At 40.7% G+C, this 22002-nt stretch overlaps 1 protein-coding gene across 2 annotated transcripts in view; it reads left to right on the forward strand.

Annotated features, from left to right (window-relative positions):
* Positions 1–2958: 2958 nt before the first annotated feature.
* Positions 2959–22002, forward strand: part of fbxw4 (F-box and WD repeat domain containing 4) — a 37603-nt gene continuing 18559 nt past the window's right edge. Inside the window, exons 1-7 of one of the 2 annotated variants that reach the window (XM_086180303.1) lie at positions 2959–3162; positions 4546–4641; positions 5865–6050; positions 7004–7136; positions 7261–7346; positions 15542–15615; positions 18885–19496. In XM_086180303.1, the coding sequence (XP_086036429.1) occupies positions 2963–3162; positions 4546–4641; positions 5865–6050; positions 7004–7136; positions 7261–7346; positions 15542–15615; positions 18885–19093 (984 nt within the window). In that variant the 5' untranslated portion in view covers positions 2959–2962 and the 3' untranslated portion in view covers positions 19094–19496. Of the gene's footprint in view, positions 3163–4545; positions 4642–5864; positions 6051–7003; positions 7137–7260; positions 7347–15541; positions 15616–18884; positions 19497–22002 lie in introns of those variants that run through there. The other variant, XM_086180302.1, reaches the window with a different exon arrangement.

Below are 22002 nucleotides of genomic sequence, written 5' to 3' on the forward strand. Positions count from 1 at the left end.
CTCCCACTGCCCCCAAGTGGCATAATTAAAGTAGTCACTTGTTTTAACACCTTTGTTGGATAATATGAGCCTTGGCTGATGAGTGCATTCATTCATTTCTTCCGAATTATTCACTCTCTATTTCAAGGGTCTCAAGAGTAAGTTATGGTATTAGTCATAAAATTTCATGTCTTCCTCTAGGTTTATGTCAAAGGTCATGGGTAACTGTAATGGACATTAAATAATCAATCAACTGTACAAATAAGAGCATGTAATAAAAAGAGTGATGTCACACTGTACTAAGCTGCACGTCTCAACATGTTCAGTCCAGAACTAGTAAGGTGGATGATTCTCGATCAAAAATGACAGGCAGCCCATTAAATTCCAGTCCCCATTGAGCAGTGTTAACAAAAGCCAGCAGTCCAAGCAGGCTGGATAATTGAAACGCAAACAACGGATCAAAGTGAAGCTCCAGCATGACAGTTTCTTTGTTTATGTATGGGCCTTATGCGAGACCTGTTGACTTTTCCAATTGGAGCTGTAAACTTTTGTTTGTCCATGCATTTCCAAGACTGATTGTCAGTCTGATCTGAACAATTACTGGCTAAATGTGTTTGCCAGCTCAGGGAGAGCCCCTCCCTCTTCGCTGCCCTAAAAAGATCAAAAGGGAGGACACCCCCCCAACCCCCAAACGCCCCCCTTCACTCTCTGTGTCCCTCCTCCCAACCTCTTCATTTACTTTTAGCAATGGCAGTTCAGCTGGAAAGCCAACCATAAATGATGTTTTCCGACGGCCCAGTGTTTGGGACATGGCCTTTTTGAGCAAGGGGCTTTCAACAATGTCTTCTAAAAAAAAGACGGACAAACGATCTGCATATTTCAATGATGTGCAGATATGCTCAGCTGATCAAAGACCTGCAGGGATGCCCCTTGTGACTGAAGGTTCCAGGCAGGGCCCTCATCATGTGAATGAGCACAAATTGATGCTACTGATTCTAAATGGTTAAGCGCCTCACAAAATGTCATAAGGTCAGTCAACTTTTGGTAGTTATTTGACTGTGACACAACCTTAGCAGTTTTAGTGGCTGCACTGGGCTGCTCCCCACTTTGATTCAACTTCACAATGTCACACCAGATCAAACGACGAGGCCGGCAAAGACAGGAGATTTATGCTTATCACTACCTAGTGTTTCGAACACTGTTCCTTTCAGGGTCCAACAATTTATTTTCCATCTCATGGTATCCTCAAACTGACTGACTCACTAACTGATTAATCATTGTGCCTTGTCAAGAGAATGATGGCAGTTGCACTCCCATCCACCTGTTTTATACACATTTTTCATTTGAGCATTTAAAGAGCCTGGATTAGCACTGTAGGTGCCCTGATTATGTTGTGAAGACCAAAGAAATGACTGACTTTTAGATCTTCGCTTTTAAGATATCTGGGCTCTTCAAAAAACAAATGACAAAATTGTCTCTCTCTCTTCTGAGTTTAATATTGTAGTGTTCCCTGGAAACCCTTCATAATATTCACAATCATTAATCACAGAATATCTTTAAATTCAGCCACAAGAATCTCAGAAGGAGGTCTATTCGGGAATCTGAGAGGAAACATCCACTGAGAACTTTCAAACTACCTTTAGATAACGTGGTGTTTCTGGCTCTATTCAGACCAAAAACAAAAGACTTGAGAGCCCTTGCACAAAACATAAAATCTTTGATCTGCAACAGGTCTGCAACTTTCTGAAACCTGTGTGCCTAATGACAGGAGGAAATGACAGCAAAATGACATTTTGATAAATTGTACCTTACTGGTAGACCAAATCTTTCTGAAGTTTTTTTTTTCATGAAACACCCAACACCTTGGTGATTAGTGAGAAGACTGTGAGTTCTCATTTCATGATGACACTTAGGTGAGGCTGTAATTGTTACCATTAAGCCATGACACACAAAGCTTAAGTAACTTGACTCCACATGGTCAAAACGTTTGCAAAATTCATATTTTTGTTGAGAGTCCTGGTATGAAGATATCTACAAGCTGAGCTTAAGTCAAAACCACAGAGCCACCACGTGGTTACAGATAATACGCCTGATGGAACAAACATCAACAAATCATCAGTAATATTTGTCAGTACTACTCTAAATAACAGCCAAACAGTGCAACTAGCCCTTTCATCAGTGCATGCAGATATCTAAATTTGCCTATCCTAGCAGCCTTCAGACAAGAGGTGGTGTACACCCTGAGCGGGTCACCAGTCCATTGCAGGGCCAACACATGCAGACAGACAACCATGTCAACAGTCAATTTAGAGTATTCATTTAGCCTAGGTGTGGGAGGAAGCCGGAGTACCCAGAGAGAACCTATGCAGGCACAGGGAGAACATGCAAATTCCACACAGAAAGACCCCATGCTGGAGCCGGGGCTTGAACCCAGAACCTTCATGCTGTGAGGCGACAGTGCTAACCACTGCACCACCGTGCTGCTCTAATTTTTGAAATGCATTGTAAAAACTGTCATTAATAATTATTTTAGCTTGATATTCTTAAGTTAGGGGGGCATGGCCGTCTAGCAACCAAAGGGTTGCTGGTTCAATTGTCACTTCCCGGTGGCCATGTCAAAGTATCCTTGAGCAAGATACTGAGACTCAAATTGCTCCTGATGGCCTTGTGATGGACTGGTGACCAGCAAGTCCTCCTAACAACTGTAAAGAGTAGAGAATCACACTTATGATAATTTTAAATTATTTTTTTATTAATTTGCTTCATCAAGAATGTATTAGTTTTACTTTATTAATTATTTGTATTTGTTGTTACTTATCACATCATAATTTATGAACAAAATTTATGTTCAGAAGGGTTATTTAGACATTCCTTTGTCCTAATAATTGTAAATGATTCGTTTTCAATTAAAAAAAAGTCAACGTGAAAACGGAAGACTGACGTCAAAGCGTCCATTACGTGTGGTTCGCGTCATCGGGCGTCAATGAAAGCTGTCAGCATGCTGCTATCCCAGCTGCCGGACGATGTCCTCTATCAAATATCGTCCTATCTGGACTACAGATCTTTGAGTCGACTCTCTCAAGTTTGTAAAAGTATTTATCACTTTGTGAGCCGAGACGCCGTGTGGAGGAAGATTGCTCGAGAATTTTTAAACACGGGAATTACCCGGAATGGGACGGACATGTAAGGGAGAGGCTGCTGCTGTGTGTTTTTAGCTTAGCTTTAGCTTTAGCCCCGACTGTTCATTGACCACCACAGCGGACGGCGAGGCTAGTAGCGTAGCGGCTAACAACTAACATGGTGCTAGATTGAATGAGCTTGTTGTGGAGGAGGAGGAGGAGGAGGAGGAGGAGGAGGAGGATGGACAACGTTAATCACAGAGACTGCTGAGTGCATTATGGAAGTCGTACTACAACCGCATATAACTCTGAGACACTGATGGGATGCTAGTGGACCTTAGTACTGTCACAGTAGATAACAGCAGGACGACACTGTCGGGGCGTTACTGGATTTTAGTGATGCGGTGACAGAAGTCACAGTAATCTTGTGTCGTTATTTCGCCCCAAACACTGCAGCAGCAAGGATCTTATGTTTGACTAATGGGGGAAAGTGACATTCAGACATCCACATCAGCTTCAGAGCCCCCCTTCCCTTGACACATCCACACACAAATGCACAATTTTGTCATCAGACTATGCTCAGTATTTATCACATTCCCATCCTTAAAGTGTCTTAATATCTGTCTATCCTTTGGTGCTTTGATTCGTGTCAGATTTGGTGTTCAGGTTGCTTGCGCCTCAAGTAATAGCAGTGCTGAGTTTGAGGTAGTTTGGATTCGTTGTTCACTAATGTCACCAAGCACTTTGACTTCTGTTCATTCTCATCCTGTGTTTGTATGTGAAAAACTCCAGTCAGCACAACTGTGAAATCTCTCAGTCTCACAATCATGACACTATATCTGTGGATTTACTTTCTGCCTTGTTCTGATTAATGATTCTAATCTGACGAGTTAAATACCAAACGCTTCATCTAACCCTTGACCCTTCCAAAAGCCAGAGGTTAGCTGATGTGAAGTGCTGTTAAACACCATTTCTGTATAGTACATGTGTACTTAGACTGATTCAAAACACCCCTGAGACTGGAATAAAAAAGGTCATTAAAAGTGGAGTTGATTCCTCTACCAAACACAATGTATCCCTTGTTTGGGCGTGAAGAGGCACTCTCCCTAACCTCATATGTCAAAGCACATGTCCTCTTCTGGACTAATCTGGGAGACAACCTTTGTCATGGTGCGTAATCTAACCAGTCTGGCATGATCTTCCTCCTGAATGAGGTTAAATATTTTGATGGAGGCCTATTGGTCTGCTGCAGGTGTGTGTTGCTATTTTTAAAAGGTCATAGACTCCCATCCATACTAGGACTGAATACACCATTTTGTTTGTTAGCGAGTGTCAAATGATGAGCATTGAGATACACACACACACACACACACACACACACACACACACACACACACACACACACACACACACACACAGTGACATTCTACTGTCTCTGTCCTTGCAGATACCCTCATATCCCACTGAAGGAGAGAGTCAAGGTTGCTCAAAACTGGTGTGAAGGTGTGTGTAAAAGGGAGATTCCTCTCAAATGGAAAACAAAGTAAGTGATACTCAGCCTCATTGCGGTGGAATATGAGGAAAAAGGGAATCCCAATCTTCCATACTGAAGTTTCATTTACACAACATGATTTTAATGCCAGATTTGTCACTGACAGTGACATTTTTGGATCTGGCCAGCCAAAAACCACATTTGTGTCCCCAGAAACTATGAATTAGATATGAATTACTTCATGGTAAGTAATGCATATCAAATGAGTCATATATTTTAGTAATGTTCGTCCACAACACACAAAACAGAGCTGACTTGGTTTGCATAGTGTTTATAACAGAATTTGGAGTGCGTTTTGCAGAACTTGCTGTATTTTTTGCCGCCATGATGATACCTTCCTTTTTGTGTACAGTTCAACTTCCAGGTTAAACATGAAACGTGCAGACTGCCAAGCCAGAAGCGTAAAGATGTTACACACACAGTGAATGGATTCCTAACACCTTCATCTTGTTGTATTGGTCTGCCTTTGAAAAGCACGATTTTCTACCATCATATAAGTGTCGTGACGAAGATTGATATACATCTCTTCATCTTACTGTGGGAGAGAAAGCCAATAAGCGTAAATCTTGTTTCCTTTGTTTCGATGTCAGTCCAGACAAGGCTTCTTGGGCTGACAATGAATCTGAAAAATAACTTTTTTTTTTCCCCAATGTCCTCCTCCTGTAGCTCCACCTGCTCACGTCCCTGTCTGTCCATCAGTCTCTTCCCTTCTCTCTCTCTTTATCGCTGTCCCCCTCTTTCCTTCTGCATATCTGTCTGCCTCCATTATCTGTCTTTGTCTCTGCCCTGCTCTCCTGCTCTCTTTCCCCCCAACCGGTCAAAGCAGAAGGCCGTCCCCATTGAGCCTGTGTCTGCTTGACGTTCCTGCCTGTTAAAAGGAAGGTTTTCGTCGCCACTGTTGCAGGATGTGCTTGCTCATGGAGAATTGTTGGGTGTAAATTCATTGAAGGAGCGTGGTACTAGACCTGCTCTACCTGTAAAGTGTCATGAGGTAACTTTTGTTGTGATTTGGCGCTAGACAAATAAAACTGACTTGACTTGACTCAAAACAAAACTACCAAACAATGGATTTTTACACTGTGGATAGGGGGGGTCTTGTTTCAAAAGTATTTGAAAACGCATTGAATTTTTCAAACATAATGGTTTTGTGAGATAGGATGAATGTCTCGTTGAAATCGCTTACGCTTGTGTTGAATCACATATCTTGTCTTTAGACTGTTGCCATGGTTGCAGCTGGATGGGGACGTACTGTTTTTGTCTCAGGCTGCAGACATTGGAGTCTACCATCTTCGCCAAGATTGCAGGAGGATCTCACGCAACCCTTCGAAAATCTACTCAGGCCACAAGGGGGATGTGTGTCGATTTGTTGTTACGGACTCTCACCTGATCAGTGGTGGAAGGTACGTTCTGACCACTACTATGGGTGTCACTCTACACCAAATCAGGGTTAAGTACACATTTTTGAAGTTGCAGTTTTGTGATTGTTTTTGATAAAGTGACAAAATATGAAGCTGAATAATTTTTAGGAATTTTAACAGTTTATTTCTGACTGTCTTTGAATAAAAAGCCCACCCACCAACTCCTTCGTATAAAAAGTGAGATTAACTTGAAATGAAAAGTCAACCGAGAAACAGCAGTAGAGAACAACTAAATGGAAGACAAGAACAATCAAGACAGGTACCCATGGCTGCTCCCCTCACCACTGACAGGCAGTGGGAGTGCTTTTACCATAGTTACTGATTTCCTTCTATCACCATGATGTGAAAATATTCTCTTTGAGCTTTAAAATTTTCATACATTCATTATGTTTCTTGATTTCATATAGGAAAAGATAAAAGTAACAGGGAACCATTATAATTCAAACAACTTGAATAGGTTGCAGCAGCATCCTGTTCTGCAGCACTTAGAAGTTAGTTTACGTTATGGAACAGAAATGGCAAAAATTAACAAAAAAAAGAAACAGTAAACAAACAAAGTGCACAGATACTACAGACAAGAGGAGTAACGTGGAAATCAGCAAGATTGAAATCAAAAGTGTGGTGAAAGCATGGAAGAGACAAGATGGCTTGACTATGATGAGGGATCTCATTCCTGGTTTTAGTATAAAGACTCTCTTACAATTCTGCATCAGATCTAGTTGCTACTTAGAGCTGCATTTTTAGGTCATTGTCTGACTTTTGTTGTGCTTTGGGATAAGAGCAGTGAGAGCAGTTTTGCGTTAAGCGGATCAACAGGTGAGCTTCGGATCATGGGAATTGCAAATATGCTTGTCAATAAGAGTTCATCCCTCCTGATGTTTTCTCCAGGTCAGATAGCCGGCTGGCTCTGATAATAAGTCCCCTTTCTCTGTCAGTGACGGCAAGATCCTGGTCCACAGTAAGATGGGGGACATGTCTGTGGGGTTAACAGGTCACAATCAGGAAGTCAACTGTCTTGACTCCAAAGGTGGTCTGATCATCAGTGGGTCAAGAGACCAGACAACCCGGGTGAGTACATCCATGCTATGAGTGTTCCATTCTTCACCGTCAGTTATCATTTTCATTGATGTTTATGTAGTAAAATCTGTGTTTCGCGCACATGCTACATTGTTTCTGATGTCACTCTGTGTAGATTTGGACATTTGCTTCCAGTACGCCCAGAGACACCATTGCGATGTATGATAGAGTGTGGTCCGTTGCTATCAGCCCAGAACTCAGGTAAGCTCTGGTCAGACGCACACACATTTGCTAACACTTTCCACAAGGAGCTTGTGTGTCAACAAATGTGGCTGTGACAGTTAGATGAACTACAAAGTGGCCCCCAGGAGGATGATCAGATACAGAAGCTGAGTGTAGATGTCACTAATGCAATCAACATGGACCTGCTTTCTTAAAGATATGACACCTTCTTATTGTCCAGTATTTCAAAATCCAACACGGGCCATGTTAAATGAGGTTGAGTGGCGGCACCTGCCACCAGCCAAATGTGGATGATTTTGGCCATCACCCTGCCATCCTGCAATATAAACAATATAAATTCCAATCACCAAAAATCTGTTAAATTATGCCAATCAAATTGTTGGCAAGCAGATGATTCTTTTACCACACTCGAGGCATCTTTGTGATGTTTTTTTTCATGTTTTACAGTTTTGTTAGCATTGAGAACTTCATGTCAGGCCATAATAATACAAATCTAGTGCTGGTGAAAGTGCAATACAAGCAGTTTTTACTTATACAATGACAAATTGTAATCTCAATATTAATCAAAATATTTGTGATTGTCATTTTGTCTGTAATAATTCAGGCCTGCTAGTATGATGATTAATAATTAATAGGTCAGAGACTGCTCATGCTCTGTAAACAGGTGAGGGGCATACAAAGTCACCTCATTTTCAATTTCAACCTGAAACTGTTTACACCCAAGGAAATGAGAAGTCCAGTATATCAGGCACGGTGGCCTGCCTGTCTGGTCCGGGCTGCCAAGCGTCTCTCAGATCTGAGGGGAACAAGCAGATTATCCACATCATTAATTCTCCAATTTGCTGGCTGAAATAGCAAACCATGCTTCAGCCTGCCGCCCCCTCATAATGGAAACCTGCTCGCCAGCTCTCACTGATCAACGGCCTGGGTAATTTCAACTCCTCTGGAAACCAGGTGTCAACTCACCAATAAACCTATTAAACCCCCTTCTCCCCACACCACCAAACATCTCGTCTCTCAGGATGCTGGAGGGTGGCTGCATACAAAAGCGTTGCTAGAGGTGAGCGAAGCTTCAGCTAGGCTTTCAAACCTTGGTCCAGCACCTGTTACTCCCACAGTGATTTTGCCCCTCTGGCTTACTTCCTCTCCCTCCCCTTGCTGGATTCAGTCATATCTAAACATAAAAAAGAGAATAAATAAGCAAATAGTTTGATTAATTAATACAAGAATGTTGTATCCCTCTCTCTCCTCTTTAAATAATAATAAAATATTAACCTTGTTGACCAGCCAGTTTCACCTATATAAATTTAACTTAACCTTCTCAATTGCCCTGGACAAGGCTTCAATATTATCTGCTATAGCCCTGTTTGATCTAGCAATAGACTTCTAAAGTAATAATGTCATGCAATAGGGCAAACCACTAAGATACTTTGAGTGCATGTGGCAGTTTCCACCTCTGTATTAACATTTTCTTTGTTGCTGACAAGCCTAAAAACAGCAGTCTTCTCTGAAAAAAACTTCAGCAGTAATTGTAAATCATCATTTAACAAAAAAAACGGGTTACATGGTATACTGACCCCAATTATATCTCCCACCAGGGATACTACTTGTGACCAGAAAAGCTCCACATGCGGGCATTGCCACATCGTATGTAAATAAGTTCCTACTAGTCTGCTATTACACAAAGAGCAGATGGGAGTAGAACAAAGATGATGTTGACAGTGTTTCCTGGGGGTGAAATAAAGTCTGTGAATAAATTTGTAATTTATCATTTAATGATGAAAATTTCACGATGTAACTTGAATATTACTATCTCCCTGTCAATAACTTGCTTCCACTTCTTCAAGTCAACATTCCATTCATTGGTCTCCCCAATATACTGTATAACTTATAGCTTCTTGCAGTTTTTGATATAGATACCATACCTCTTTATTTAGACTTAATACATAAAAGCTTGAAAAGCAGATGTTCAGGAAGAAAAGCATTACATGGATCTTCATAAGCTAAAATAGCATTTCTCAGTTGTAAATAAAAATGAAACCTCCAACGAGCTGACAGAGATGAATGAATCTCAGAGGTTGTAAGTGGGGCAGCCGTGATGTGATGACTAAAGGAAGGTGAGCTATGTGTCAGTCAGAGATGCTTTTGGATGTATCTGCAACAATATGATGCATTTGATGAATAGTTGTGGGGAGTTCAACGCTGTCATATTGGAATGATTGTAAGCAAATCTTTGATTTTGTAATTGTGTGAGGTAACTCAAGGGGTTCATTTGGAAACTTGATCTTTGATTCTTTTATTTTTGGTTGTCTTCTCAATTATGATGCTGGATCAGTTACCTGCAATAATTACTTCAATGACCTTGCCCTCAAAATGTAAGTAGTAATACTCCATCCCAACCACATTCCAACTCTGGTTCTGTCAGCAACTTTGAGAGCCTTATTCTGAAAAATTCTGACCACAAGTCATTCACTAACTTGTTGTAAATAGCCAAGCTAACAATGAAAAGGGAAAAATAGGGACAAAAATAGATCAAATTAAAATACGTGAGATTCGTTTGATTAGCATTATGTTTGTATTATTGGTCTTCACTGATTCTATGTGTTTTAAAGGAATGCTCCACCCATACTGTACGTATATTTTGCCATTCAAGTACTCACAAAGGGATTTCTTGAGTCAACAAATACATTGTTCTGTATTGTGGTACTTCTTTTTGACTCCAGAATACAGAAAGAACCAGCTGTGTATACTTAGCTTGAATCTAATGGTGACTCATAGCTAACAGCAGGAAACTGTCCAAAAACATCTTTTTAAAACCCTTTCCAGCGCATCTTCCAATGTAATCCTTGTCTTGTTTATTCCGTCATATTCTTACAACACAGAGTTGAAAACAAACAAACAGGAATACTTTTGATCACACGACTGCAAAACTGTCACATCAATATCTTTTTCACAATACTTCAAATATTGTTCAATATGTAAACATAGAAAACCTCCCTAAACTGTTCCAGTCTTCACTATGCAGCAAGTGCAAACACACACAGATACACACTTAAACACAGACATATACACACTTTCATCCCAGCCCTTTTTTCCATCCTTTTGTTTCTGTTTTCTTCCTTGATATCATCTCAAGGTCTCTAGCTAGGATTATCATGGCTAGGTGAAATGCCAAGGCCAGTGCCCTCCTTTACACACTCGCACACACACACGCCCCCTCGAAAAAGACACTGATCCCATCACTGACCTTGGCATTTTTTCATTACTTAGATTGGTTTGCTCACTCATTACCTTTTCAACTCCTATTGGACAGGTGCATGGAAATATGACGTGCTCAGGGAGGCATCACCTCCATTAATAGTGGGCTCACTGAAGCTCTTCTTTGTCTGTAACTCAGCTGGTTAATCCTTACTGCTCCCTACAAATGTCTTTATACTGTTATTATTTCAGTCTGAAGTTATTTTTGGTTTGTTATGAAACTGTAACAGATCAGGTTGATTTCTTCTTACTTCTTTTCTGTATGCAATTCTCTCCTGCCCCTTTGGAATGTCCTATAGCCATTGAGCCTAATGATTCTTGGATCCACCTTGGGGCTGAAGTATAGCATTTAAAATTCCACTATGGTCATGTGTTTTGTCAATTGATCTAAGACTTTAAAAAGAGTAATTCACAAAAAAAATTATTTCAGAAATTTTGGTAGTTGGAAGTAAATACTTTGAAATGAACTCTACTGGTATGCCTATCATATAATGCAGATTAATTGGGGCAGTGTCCCATCAGCACTGTTGTATGTTGACAGTGGGTTTCCAGAGCTGATCTTTATTTATTGTTTGTTTATTGTGTACATGGAGGATTTCTCCACAAAACTGAATCAGTGCAACACCGTCTGTCGAATAGGAATACTTGTTATCAATTTTCTTGCCAGATGACTGAATATTACTTAGTCCATGTAGTATCGGGCTGCAGCACTGAAAATTTGCTCATAGTTTGGCATAGCATATGAAATTACATTGAATGCTGAAAAGAGTGATTTCAGATTTAAAGAATAAACCCTCTTACAGTGGTTTGCACAAATAAAAACCTGAAAAGTTCAAAAGTATTCAGCCCCCCCAGTCGATACTTTGTGGAACCACCTTTTGCTGCAATTATAGCTGCAAGTCCTTCAAGTATGTCTCTACCAGCTTTGCACATCTAGAGACTGAAATTTTTGCCATTTGTGAATGGCAGTCAGATCCTACCACAGATTCTCAATTGGATTTAGGTGTGGACTTTGACTGGGCCATTCCAGCACCTGAATATGTTTTGTTTTAAACCATTCCATTGTAGCCCTGGCTTTATATTTAGGATCGTTGTCCTGCTGGAAGGTGAACCTCCACTCCAGTCTCAAGTCTTTTTCAGATTCCAACAGTTTTTCTTTACAAGATTGCCTTGTATTTGGCTCCATCCATCTCTGACCATCTTCCCTGTCGCTGCTGAAGAGAAGCGCCCTCAGAGTATGAAGCTGTCACCACCATGTTTGACACTGAGGATTTGTGTTCAGAGTGATGTGCTGTGTTAGTTTTCCGCCACACATAGCATATTGCATTCAGGCCAAAAAGTTCAGTGTTGGTCTCATCTGACCCGAGCACCTTCTTCCACGTTTGCTGTGTCCCCCACATGGCTTCTGGCAAACTAAAAATGGGATTTCTTATGGTTTTCTTTTAACAATGGCTTTCTTCTTGCTGCTCTTCAATAAAGGCTAGATTTGTACAGTGCATGACCAATAGTTGTCCTGTGGCAAGATTCCCTCACCTGAGCTGTGGATCTCTGCAGTTTGTCAAGAGTCACCATAGGCCTCCTGGTGTAAGATCACTAGCCAAACAGGACTTTTATTTTAAATGGTTTTAGTACTTGCTTTTGTCTGGAATGTGCACAATGTAGTTAATCATGTAACAAGTGAGACCAGATGTCAGGTAAAAAGGTAAATCTGCATTAGTGAGCCTGAGATCAGAGGGTGACCACAGAACACTGATCATGTCATTTCTGTACTAGTGCCTGAGCTCATGAACTGTCCTCCAGCTAGCATTCGCTCCACTAACACATGATGGCATTGTGGCCAAGACCCAAACTTGAGTGTTCTATGTGTTCTCAACTCATCATGTCAACACCCGAGGTGTGTCCCATGAGGCAGTTTTATAGGGTTATTAAGGTCGTTTTAGGTTGAACATTGGATTTTCTACACCATGAAGCTGGTTGACTTGGTTGTAGCAGCTTTGTATTGTAATGCTGGGGGGATTGACTAATCGTGTGTTTTTGGAGGGAGATTTCCACCTTGTGGGTAACGACTTTATTAGTGTTCAGGGAAGGGAGGGGATTTTGTGTTTACGACAGTGTTTATGACAGGAGAGTAGGACGGGAGGGAAAGGAGTTTGTCTGGCGGAATTTTAGTGGGACCACGAAAACCCATTTGTGTGGATAGACTGAAGATAGTCCTATAGTTCAGAGGGTTAGCCACCCTGTTGAGGGACACCTCAACCTCAGGTTAGCCATGCTATGACAAGGCAAATAAACCCAGGCTCCATTGAGCTGGTAACTGTGAGCTCGTCTCCTCTGCTGCTTCTGTTAGCTACCAGGCTACCCCCCATTGCTGCAGTATTATGGATTTATATCCCTTGTATTTGTGAGGGATTATCATTTGATGTTCTTGAGTTAGATGTAAGGCTCTCAACCTCCCTGTTGCTGATTGGTCATTGAGTGCAGAGGAAATGATGTGTTGCTTGCTGATCCCCGATTGTGATTGTTTGATTTTGTTAACTCACTTAACTAGGATACCTGGCACATTCTGAACTGGCAATGTGGTACACACACCTGGTGTCAAATTATTGAAAGAACAAAATAACAAGAGAGGGTGAAAGTCTGATTTTTGCTCATGTGGAGTAGCAGAGAGACAGTCATGTAGGTATCTTTTTTTGTGCCAAACCAGGTTGGTATCCTGCTTTGGAGATGGGTGAGTTTGGTGTGGGGTGCATGCTACACTGACCATTAGTGCAGGAGAAAGGGGGCCAGGGCAGAAGCCAGTGAAGGGAGAAGCTTGCCTGAAGAGAGTTTTGAAGTGGGAGGGGCTACAATTGTTTTGTCTAGAATTCCTCAAGCACAACTACAAAGATCTTGCAGGGGCCAAAAGCGCTTTTGAAAGTTTTTAAATAGAGGAAATGATTGTTGGATAAACCATCCCCAATTCGCCACTTTCTCACCACCACCGGGGGGATGACCTCTGACCTCCAGTATCAAAGTACAGGCTGACGCCACAGCAGCCACCCATCCAGCTAGAGCCGTCCCTCTCTGAGTGCCCCCACCACCACTACCACCACCCAACCTCACACACTCCAATTTCACCCCCACTGCTCTGCCCCACTCAACCACAAGAAAAAGCCTGAAATTCATGTCTCTCTCTTCGGTCCCTCCCAAGCCGTCCCTGCGGCTCAGGAGTCAAGAATTCAATTAGTTAAAAAAGGGAAGAAAAGAGCGAGGCTGCAACAATGCAGCGATAAGGGGCAGAATGTGCGTTCCCACACGCTAAATACAGGGCGCCTTCCCTGGGGCCCACAGAGCCAGAGGACGCACACCACAGGAGGCGAGAATAATCACAGCTCCCTTGGAACCCCCTCATTACACACACACACACAGACACAGACAGACACACACACACACACACACACACACACACACACACACGCACCTTGCATTCCTGACACACACAGATAGCTTCATGTGTAGACATTGACTTGAAGAGCAACACACCTTGCAGACGACCTACACAAGTACACACACACACACACTCACACACTCTCACCATATAATGACCTCTCATTAAGTGCTGGCCTCATACAGGTGTTTGCTGCTCTCAGGTTTACCGGCAACACTATTCATTTGGCAACACATGGAGGGCCTGTGTCTACATATGAAAGATGATACCAACTATTCTAGAAACCATGCCAAAGCTATGTTGGTATATAGATATAACAACTCCTACATTTGCATGGAAATGTCAAGTGTATTGCTATCAGTTGAATGGTATATAGATGCCCATAGTATTCTGATCTCACTCACTGTTCTTAAAACTGCTATATATTAATTGGGGCCCAGGTAGCCCAGCTTTCAGACCCTACTGTATTTCCTGTTTCCTTTCTTTCTTTATTTATGAATATTCCCATATCTCCTACTCTTTAATTGTCTGAGGAAGGACAAAACTCCCCCTGTAATAACTGCTGTGGTGTACTGTCGCCTGCTTTTATTAGAGAGAGACAGGAAATGTGAATCATTCTCCTCACCGAATCAACTATATGAATCTAAATTTGGTTAAGAGAGGTGGGGAACAGTCGCTGCTCATGTGATTTGCTCCCTGATCTTCAGCTGTCTGGGTGCCATCTCCACCTTGTTCTTCTCTTCCAGTTGAAACTGTTGTGTATATCAATGCTGTTCTCACATTAGCTCAACAACATACCGCATACTATTGTAAGAGCTTCAGGTGAAGGGCTTTATTTGGTTACTCTAGTTATTAGAATTGAGGTTAAGTTTCTGAATTAAGGTTAGGGTCAGGCATCAATTGGTTTGGGTTAAGATTAGGGTTGGGTTAGGTTGAATGGGAGTAAATAGAACATCCTAATGTGTAAAACTGTGTGTGTGTGTGTGTATGTGTGTGTGTGTGTGTGTGTGTGTGTGTGTGTGTGTGTGTGTGTGTGTTTTCTCTGTTGTTTCTTTCTATCATCATGAGGACAGTATTTTGACAATGGGGATTAAATTGGGATTTATACCTTATCAGTGTAAACGACTTGAGATGGCTCCAAATATTAACACCATCCTCATTTTTAAGTCGACCAACAATATTCCTGAGTGTCTAATAAATTGATTGACATGAAAGCAGATTAAATGCAATTATGTATTTTAGCCTAGTTTGACTCCTGTAGAGAGGAATATTGTTGCTGAATTAACTATTTATTTTATTTTGTATTCCCTGATACTGTGTGATGGCAACAAATTCTCCAGATTTATATGACCTGACAGGTTCTTTGTTCTTACTCTCAAATATGACTAAGTGGAGCATTTCCTAAATTAGCACCTCATGATCATGTTTGAGGTTAAATTACAACATGAAACAGAGCTGAAAATGTAACACCATCTAGTAAAAATGCCTCATCATGCAGCAAAATGATATATGCGAGTTCTACTTTCAGTGACCTTTCATCGCAAAATGAAGCGCTGACTGTTGTTACTCAGGCAGCCACTAGAGGTCCCATAAATTCAAAACGTAAGTACAAGTCATGATAAGCTGCTTGACCAAATAACCTTTTGGGTCATTTTCTTGGAGAGGAGATTCTCTATGATTGTTGTACAAGTGGTGAAAGAAGTAGCTAAAGATACAACAGATTGTGTCATCGCTCTGTCATCCCGTAGCCTTGTTCATGATATTTTTGTGGTAAAATCCTGATCTTATAATTGTGAGATATTTTCCTTATAATTACAAGGTATTTTCTCATGATTAATACCTATTTTCTATCTAATCTATCAAATTTCAATTTGATAGAGGAGTAAGGAGGAGGGATGAAATAATAGTAACACACGGGACAACAGTTGAAGGATGATGTAAGTTTGGGCAAGATTGTGAAGGGCTTTTACAGAACGTAGCTATTGCCAGTGGAGTTGCGTGATCCTGAACTATTATTTGGGAGATATTTTCCTCATATTTACATCTCCTCCTTACCTTCTATTTGTCCAGACCTTCACTGGACATAAATTTAAGATACATTACTGGATGAAATACAATTATTTGCTGAAAGTGTGTGTGTGGGTGTGGGTGTGTCTTCTGAACAGCGTGGGAGAGTGTGATGTGTAGTGGCAGCAGTGATTCATACAGCACATTATCCTAATGAGCGTCACCCCCTCACCACCACCATCACCACTTCTCTGTGATCACTGAAGCCCTGTGTCCAGTGAATCCCAATTTAAAACTTGTCAGTCGCGCTCCTCACCGACCCCAACCTGATAAACAATCACATCAACCTCCTTCCACTGACTCGCGCCAAAAGTCTTGCCATATAAGCGTGTACTCATTGTCTTTCTAAAGCTGACGTTCGCTGAACAGGAATAAGTATTTGCTGCCGATGGAATGCTTTAGCCAGGAGAGAGGGTTGAGAATGGTTGAAAGCTTGATCTATTCAAACATTTCAACAAATAATTGCTAAAAAGATTTGTACGTTTAATGTCGTAAAATGTGCAGCATTCCTTCAATCTTACTGCTCTATCCTTTTTTTCCCTTGATTCTTAAGCACAGTAAACACATCAAGGTACAACTATATGAAAATGAAATAGTCACCATCTTTAACATTATAAAAAATAAAATGTGTAACTTTACAAATGTCAAAAAAGGCAATTACAGTTTTTACACGAGAATGATTTGAATAATGAAAGAACTAATTGTAACATTTTTACCTTTATCATAATCATAATCATATTTCAAACATTAAATATTCTTTTGCATACAATATAAGCGGTCAAAAAATTCAGCCTAAATGATGTAACTGCAAAGTGCATGAATATCAATTATCATTAGCTTTAACATACATAGCATCAATATATTTGAGGAGCTCCAATATATTCATAGCATGGCTTTGCATCCTCCCAGTAGTGAGTTTGATTTCTACTCCTACATTTATAGTTTTTAAAGTATGACTGGGGATTCTTTCCACACTATGTCATGGTATTGATGGCCCCTGCTGACAGTCTTTCTCTAACTGGCCTTTCCCACTGACAGAGAACAGGGACCCATGTGCGAAACTTATTTTTAATCGTTCTGTATGTTTGAACCCACAATGTATTCATTCTCAGATTCAGATTCAGAAAACTTTATTTATTCCAGTGGGGGGCATTTAAGGGAGCAGAGAGTGTCACAGTTGGTTACATAAGTGACACAACAGCAACACAACAACATTCATTAGGTGAGGAAGTGCAGTACATCCCAGAGTTAGCGAGCATAATAGGAATAGTAGTGGACAATAGATAAGTGGTATATTTACATTATTGCACAGAGAAGTATTTTAACATGTATTGTGGTATGTACAGAATGAATCGTAGCATAAATAGAAAATATATACATAATTGCAGCATATACAGAAAGTACAGGCGTACACTGAGTTTTTGACAAGTGGCAAGTAGTGATCCTTTTGGGGGTACTTGCGGTCAGAGTTCAGAGAGTGATGAACAGATTCTGATTCTGAACCCCCAAATCAGATTTGTAGTGCCAAGGGAAAAATCACCCAAGATTTCCAGAGCACCTGGCCAAAGAAACACGTACCAATGACTGCACGAGCTGTGGTACAGGAGTGTAGTGAGACAACGCGTGTGATCATTTATTATTTCATCGTTTAAAATGCTCTTCAACTGCTGTGTGAGCCGTCTGACTTCTCATCCTTGGAATTTTTCATTCTCAATTTTTCATTCTCAGAATGGTGAAATGTTCATGTTAATCATAGTCTGACCATGAGGAAGGTTTAAACACAGGATTTTTAAATACATTTAAAAAGTCTGAATATTGTGTTCATCCAACTAAAATTAGACTTTTAATAACATTGTACAACATTTAAAACATTGTACTCAGTTGTACTATTTGTTTACACCGGAAGTCGAACAGTGAACAATTGACATTAGTAGGCTATCTTTCAAGAACCCCAGAATAGTTTGTGCTATAATTATTAAAAAAAAAAAAAACAAAACTGAAGAACTGAACACAAAAAAAGGAAGAAAAAATCTCTATTTAAAAAAAAAAAACAACAGAAATTTTATTCATTCTTTTTTATCAACACTTGAATTAGGGTTGCTTTTATCAAAAACTGTCAGTTTGGTAAAAACTAATTGTCAAAAATTAAAGGAAGTGACTTTTTAATCGGCGGCACGGTGGTGCAGTGGTTAGCACTGTGGCCTCACAGCAAGAAGGTTCCGGGTTTGATCCCCGGCTCAGACATGGGATCTTTCTGTGTGGAGTTTGCATGATCTCCCCGTGCCTGCGTGGGTTCTCTCTGGGTACTCCGGCTTCCTCCCAAATTCCAAAGACATGCAAGAGGGGACTAGGTTAATTGGATACTCTAAATTGACCGTAGGGGTGGCTGTGAGTGTGAATGGTTGTTGGCCCTGCGATGGACTGGCGACCCATCCAGGGTGTACCCCATCTCTTGCCCGAAGGCTGCTTGGATAGGCTCCAGCCCCTCCGCAACCCTTAACAGGATAAGCGGTAGAAAATGGATGGATCTTGTTATAAATAGTCTAGTCTACTAAATGCAGGGATTGAGTTTTGGCAGAAGTTGCAGCCAAGGATCATCTCTCCAGACACTGATATCAGCTGCCTGCCTGGATGGCTCTCTCGGACTTTTTTCTCCAATTGAGGAAAATTACAAAATAAAATTAAAGTTGTTTTTTTTTTTTTTAATTTTCTGACAGATGCAACACCACTGTGATAATTACATTTTATGTATGCAGTCGCCCTGCTCACGTCTGACTGATTGATTGACTCTCACTTATTCACAGACATACGCGCTAATGCGCTTTCACCTGCTCTCCTCACTCCTGTCCAATCAACATGGAGAAAAGCTGCCATCACCACACATCTGAGGGGTTATTTTTACTCTAGTTTAGGTGATTACTCAAATGGAAATCTTCACTCCAGTAGTTTTGTTTGCGGGAGTAAATTGTACCTTTACGTGAATAGACATTTTCTGTTCTCTCCCCACTACTGACGATAAGGAATAAATGATCACAATCGGCCTGGTGGGGCTGCAAAACTCTCTGGTCAGCCAGTGCATCCATCTACCTCCTCTGCCCAACTTGAGTACTCCTAAGTTGGCCAGGTGCAGCCCAATAGAACCACAACGTCAATCAGTTTGCTGCCTTTACCGGTTTATGAAACTGGTTCTTTGCCTGTTTTGGGGATTTTGATGGGCAGTATTTGTTTACAATGTTCACAATAGCACCCTCTATCATGGGACAGTGAAAACACAGATTGCCTAAAAATGTCATCTTTGGCAGAGGAGCATTGTCTCATAATTCCTGTAACATGCATTTTAACTGTTCAGATTTGTACCAGTGGGGTTTTTTGTTGTTGTTGTTTTGTTTTTGCTGTACTAGTATGGCCTGGAAAGCACATCATGTAGTTTATTTTTTGTATGCTAATGCATAATGAAAAATAGAATCCTATTTTCTTTTCTTTATACTGAGAGGGAGGTTTAGGGTTTTCTGACCTTTGGTTTTGTGAATTTTGACTGTCTGCCTTCTTTTGACAGTTCAGTGGTAGTCTGACTAGACCCAGATAAATAACTGGGGTTTGTTTGGTTGATTATGGCACTTCCAGAATTTCATCGCAAACGTTTTACATGCTGACTGAAATAGCTCATTCTTTACACACTGTAGTTTATATTTCTTAGAGGAGGTGCACATAAAAATGAAACCCAGTAGTTGGTCCATGTCATGTGTTCATCTCACCATTAATTCAGATAAGTGACACTTGAATGAAGGGACTGAGCTTTTTTTTTTCAGGCTCCTATATTTTCAGGCATTGTGTAATGATAATATAATGCCATCTGCTTACACAAAAGTTGAGCGTGCAGTCCTGCAGTGTGGCTGCATGCAGCCCAGACCACCTTCAATGTGGTCTGAGTGGATGGATATCAATGTATCTAGTGTGTTTAAACCTCAAGTTATGATTAAACCTCTCCCGAGCCTTTTCTTGCTTGTGCTACACTTCAGCTGTACTCAAACATCTTGTGTGTTCTAATGTGTTTCTCTCATCCAGATTGTGTTTTTCAGTCATTTAGAGAGACTTTTTATACCATCTATCTCTCTTGCTGTGAAACCATTATTGAGGCCAGTAGTGTGTGCTCGTGTGCCTGTGTTTCTGTGTGCGCATGTTGTTGGGGATGCTGCTTATGTGTGGTGTGTTCCAGGCGGCTGAACAGAGCTGAGGGGCCGACTGAGGAATGTCTTGGTGACCCTATGCACAGGCGACACAAACAGAAGCCAAAAGGGCCAGTGTGTGTGTGTGTGTGTGTGTGTGTGTGTGTGTGTGTGTGCATGCGTGCGCGTGTGTGCGTGCGTGCGTTTGTGTGTGTGTGTGTGTGCGCGTGTGTCAGCGGGGGTCAGCACTTGCACCCTCTGGCCATTGTCTCCCTCCCTGACCAATATAAAAGCATCATAACCCTTTGAGCTGTGACATTTAGAAATCAGATAAAAGCACTTTTTACAAACTAGATACACGTTGGGCACAAAGTCCGGGGTCAAGCGCAACAAATTAACAAGCCTCCTCTGACGGGTGATGATTGGATGGGGGGCGGGTGGATCCTGAGCCAAATGCCTTCACATTCCCAGCGTGGGGATGTAGGCTGTTGTCCTGTAATTGGTTCTCAGGGAAGAGTATGAGATACATACTGACTTACTTTCTGTGTTTTTATTCTGTCCTGCTCATCTGGGACATGCTGGGAATTCCCTGATTCAAACCAGAGTCAAGACAGCCATAGATGTTCAGCTATTCAAATTCAACTAATTTGTAGCATTGGACAGGAGGGATGGTTGTGAAGTTGTTCCACACACTGAAATGTTGTTCCGTTCAGTTCTCTCCAGTAAGAGCTTGCTGTTTTTCTTCATTTCAACTAAATATCTTTAGGTTTTTGTTTGTTTGTTTGTTTTTTACTGCTGCTTAGGCTTTTCAGTTCAGCGCTTGCACTTATATTCCACTTCTCAATTTCTCAAATTCAGGTTTACTACTTTACAGACTAAACAAATGAATAATTGATAAAAGAAAAGCAATTAAAATTAACAGTCAGTTCTGTCGAGGGATTTCACATTAGGCATTTCCTTGTCTGTCTGCCTGGCAGGTCTGTCTGTATGTTTGTAAAATCTTGTGGCAGATCTTGATATTTTCACGAATGTTTCACGTGAGACTTATGTATTTTGAAGTGTCCTTTTATTAAATTTCTTCTCAGCTCCCAACAAACTTTTACACTGGTTAAACTTGTGCCTCCATTTTTTTCCCAGAGTTCATATGGTCATGAAAAACCTGGAAAAGTCATACAATTTGAAAATCCCAATTTTCCTGGCTTGGAAAAGTTTTTAAAAAATAAAAATAATTGGAAAAGTCTTGAATATTTGCTTTATTACATTGCGTCTAACCGAGTAGCTTGTTAGTAATTTTTGTTAAATGTGTGATGGTAAATTTTTACATGGATGTCTTGATTTATTTTTTATGTGTAAACAGACATTCAGAGAATACATGGTTATCAAGTTTCCCTTAAAATAATGTAAATTTTAACATTTTCATGAACTCAGTTTTTTGTCGAGGTGCCCTATGACATAATTAAGATGCATGAAATACTGGATTTAAACTTAAAAGTATGATATGGTGATAAATTGAATTGCAGTTAATTTTACAGGTTGCAATATGAATCGCTTTTAATGGGAATGACCATGTTCAGATTACAGTTTCTATTTTCAAGCCAAGTTATATTAAATTCCTCTCCATTCATTTACACTGTAAACACTTTCACCCTTTTAAAGGTACATGAGACATAATACCATTCTTTGCATACCATTCTTACATTTGCTTTCTGTCAATGTGACAAAGTATATGAAAAATGTCATTTACAAAGTATTTGTA

This window comes from Aulostomus chinensis, chromosome 16, assembly GCF_037954235.1.
Source record: "Aulostomus chinensis isolate RoL2024-O1b breed Wild chromosome 16, RoL_Achi_v1.0, whole genome shotgun sequence".
Classification (NCBI taxonomy): Eukaryota; Metazoa; Chordata; class Actinopteri; order Syngnathiformes; family Aulostomidae; genus Aulostomus; species Aulostomus chinensis.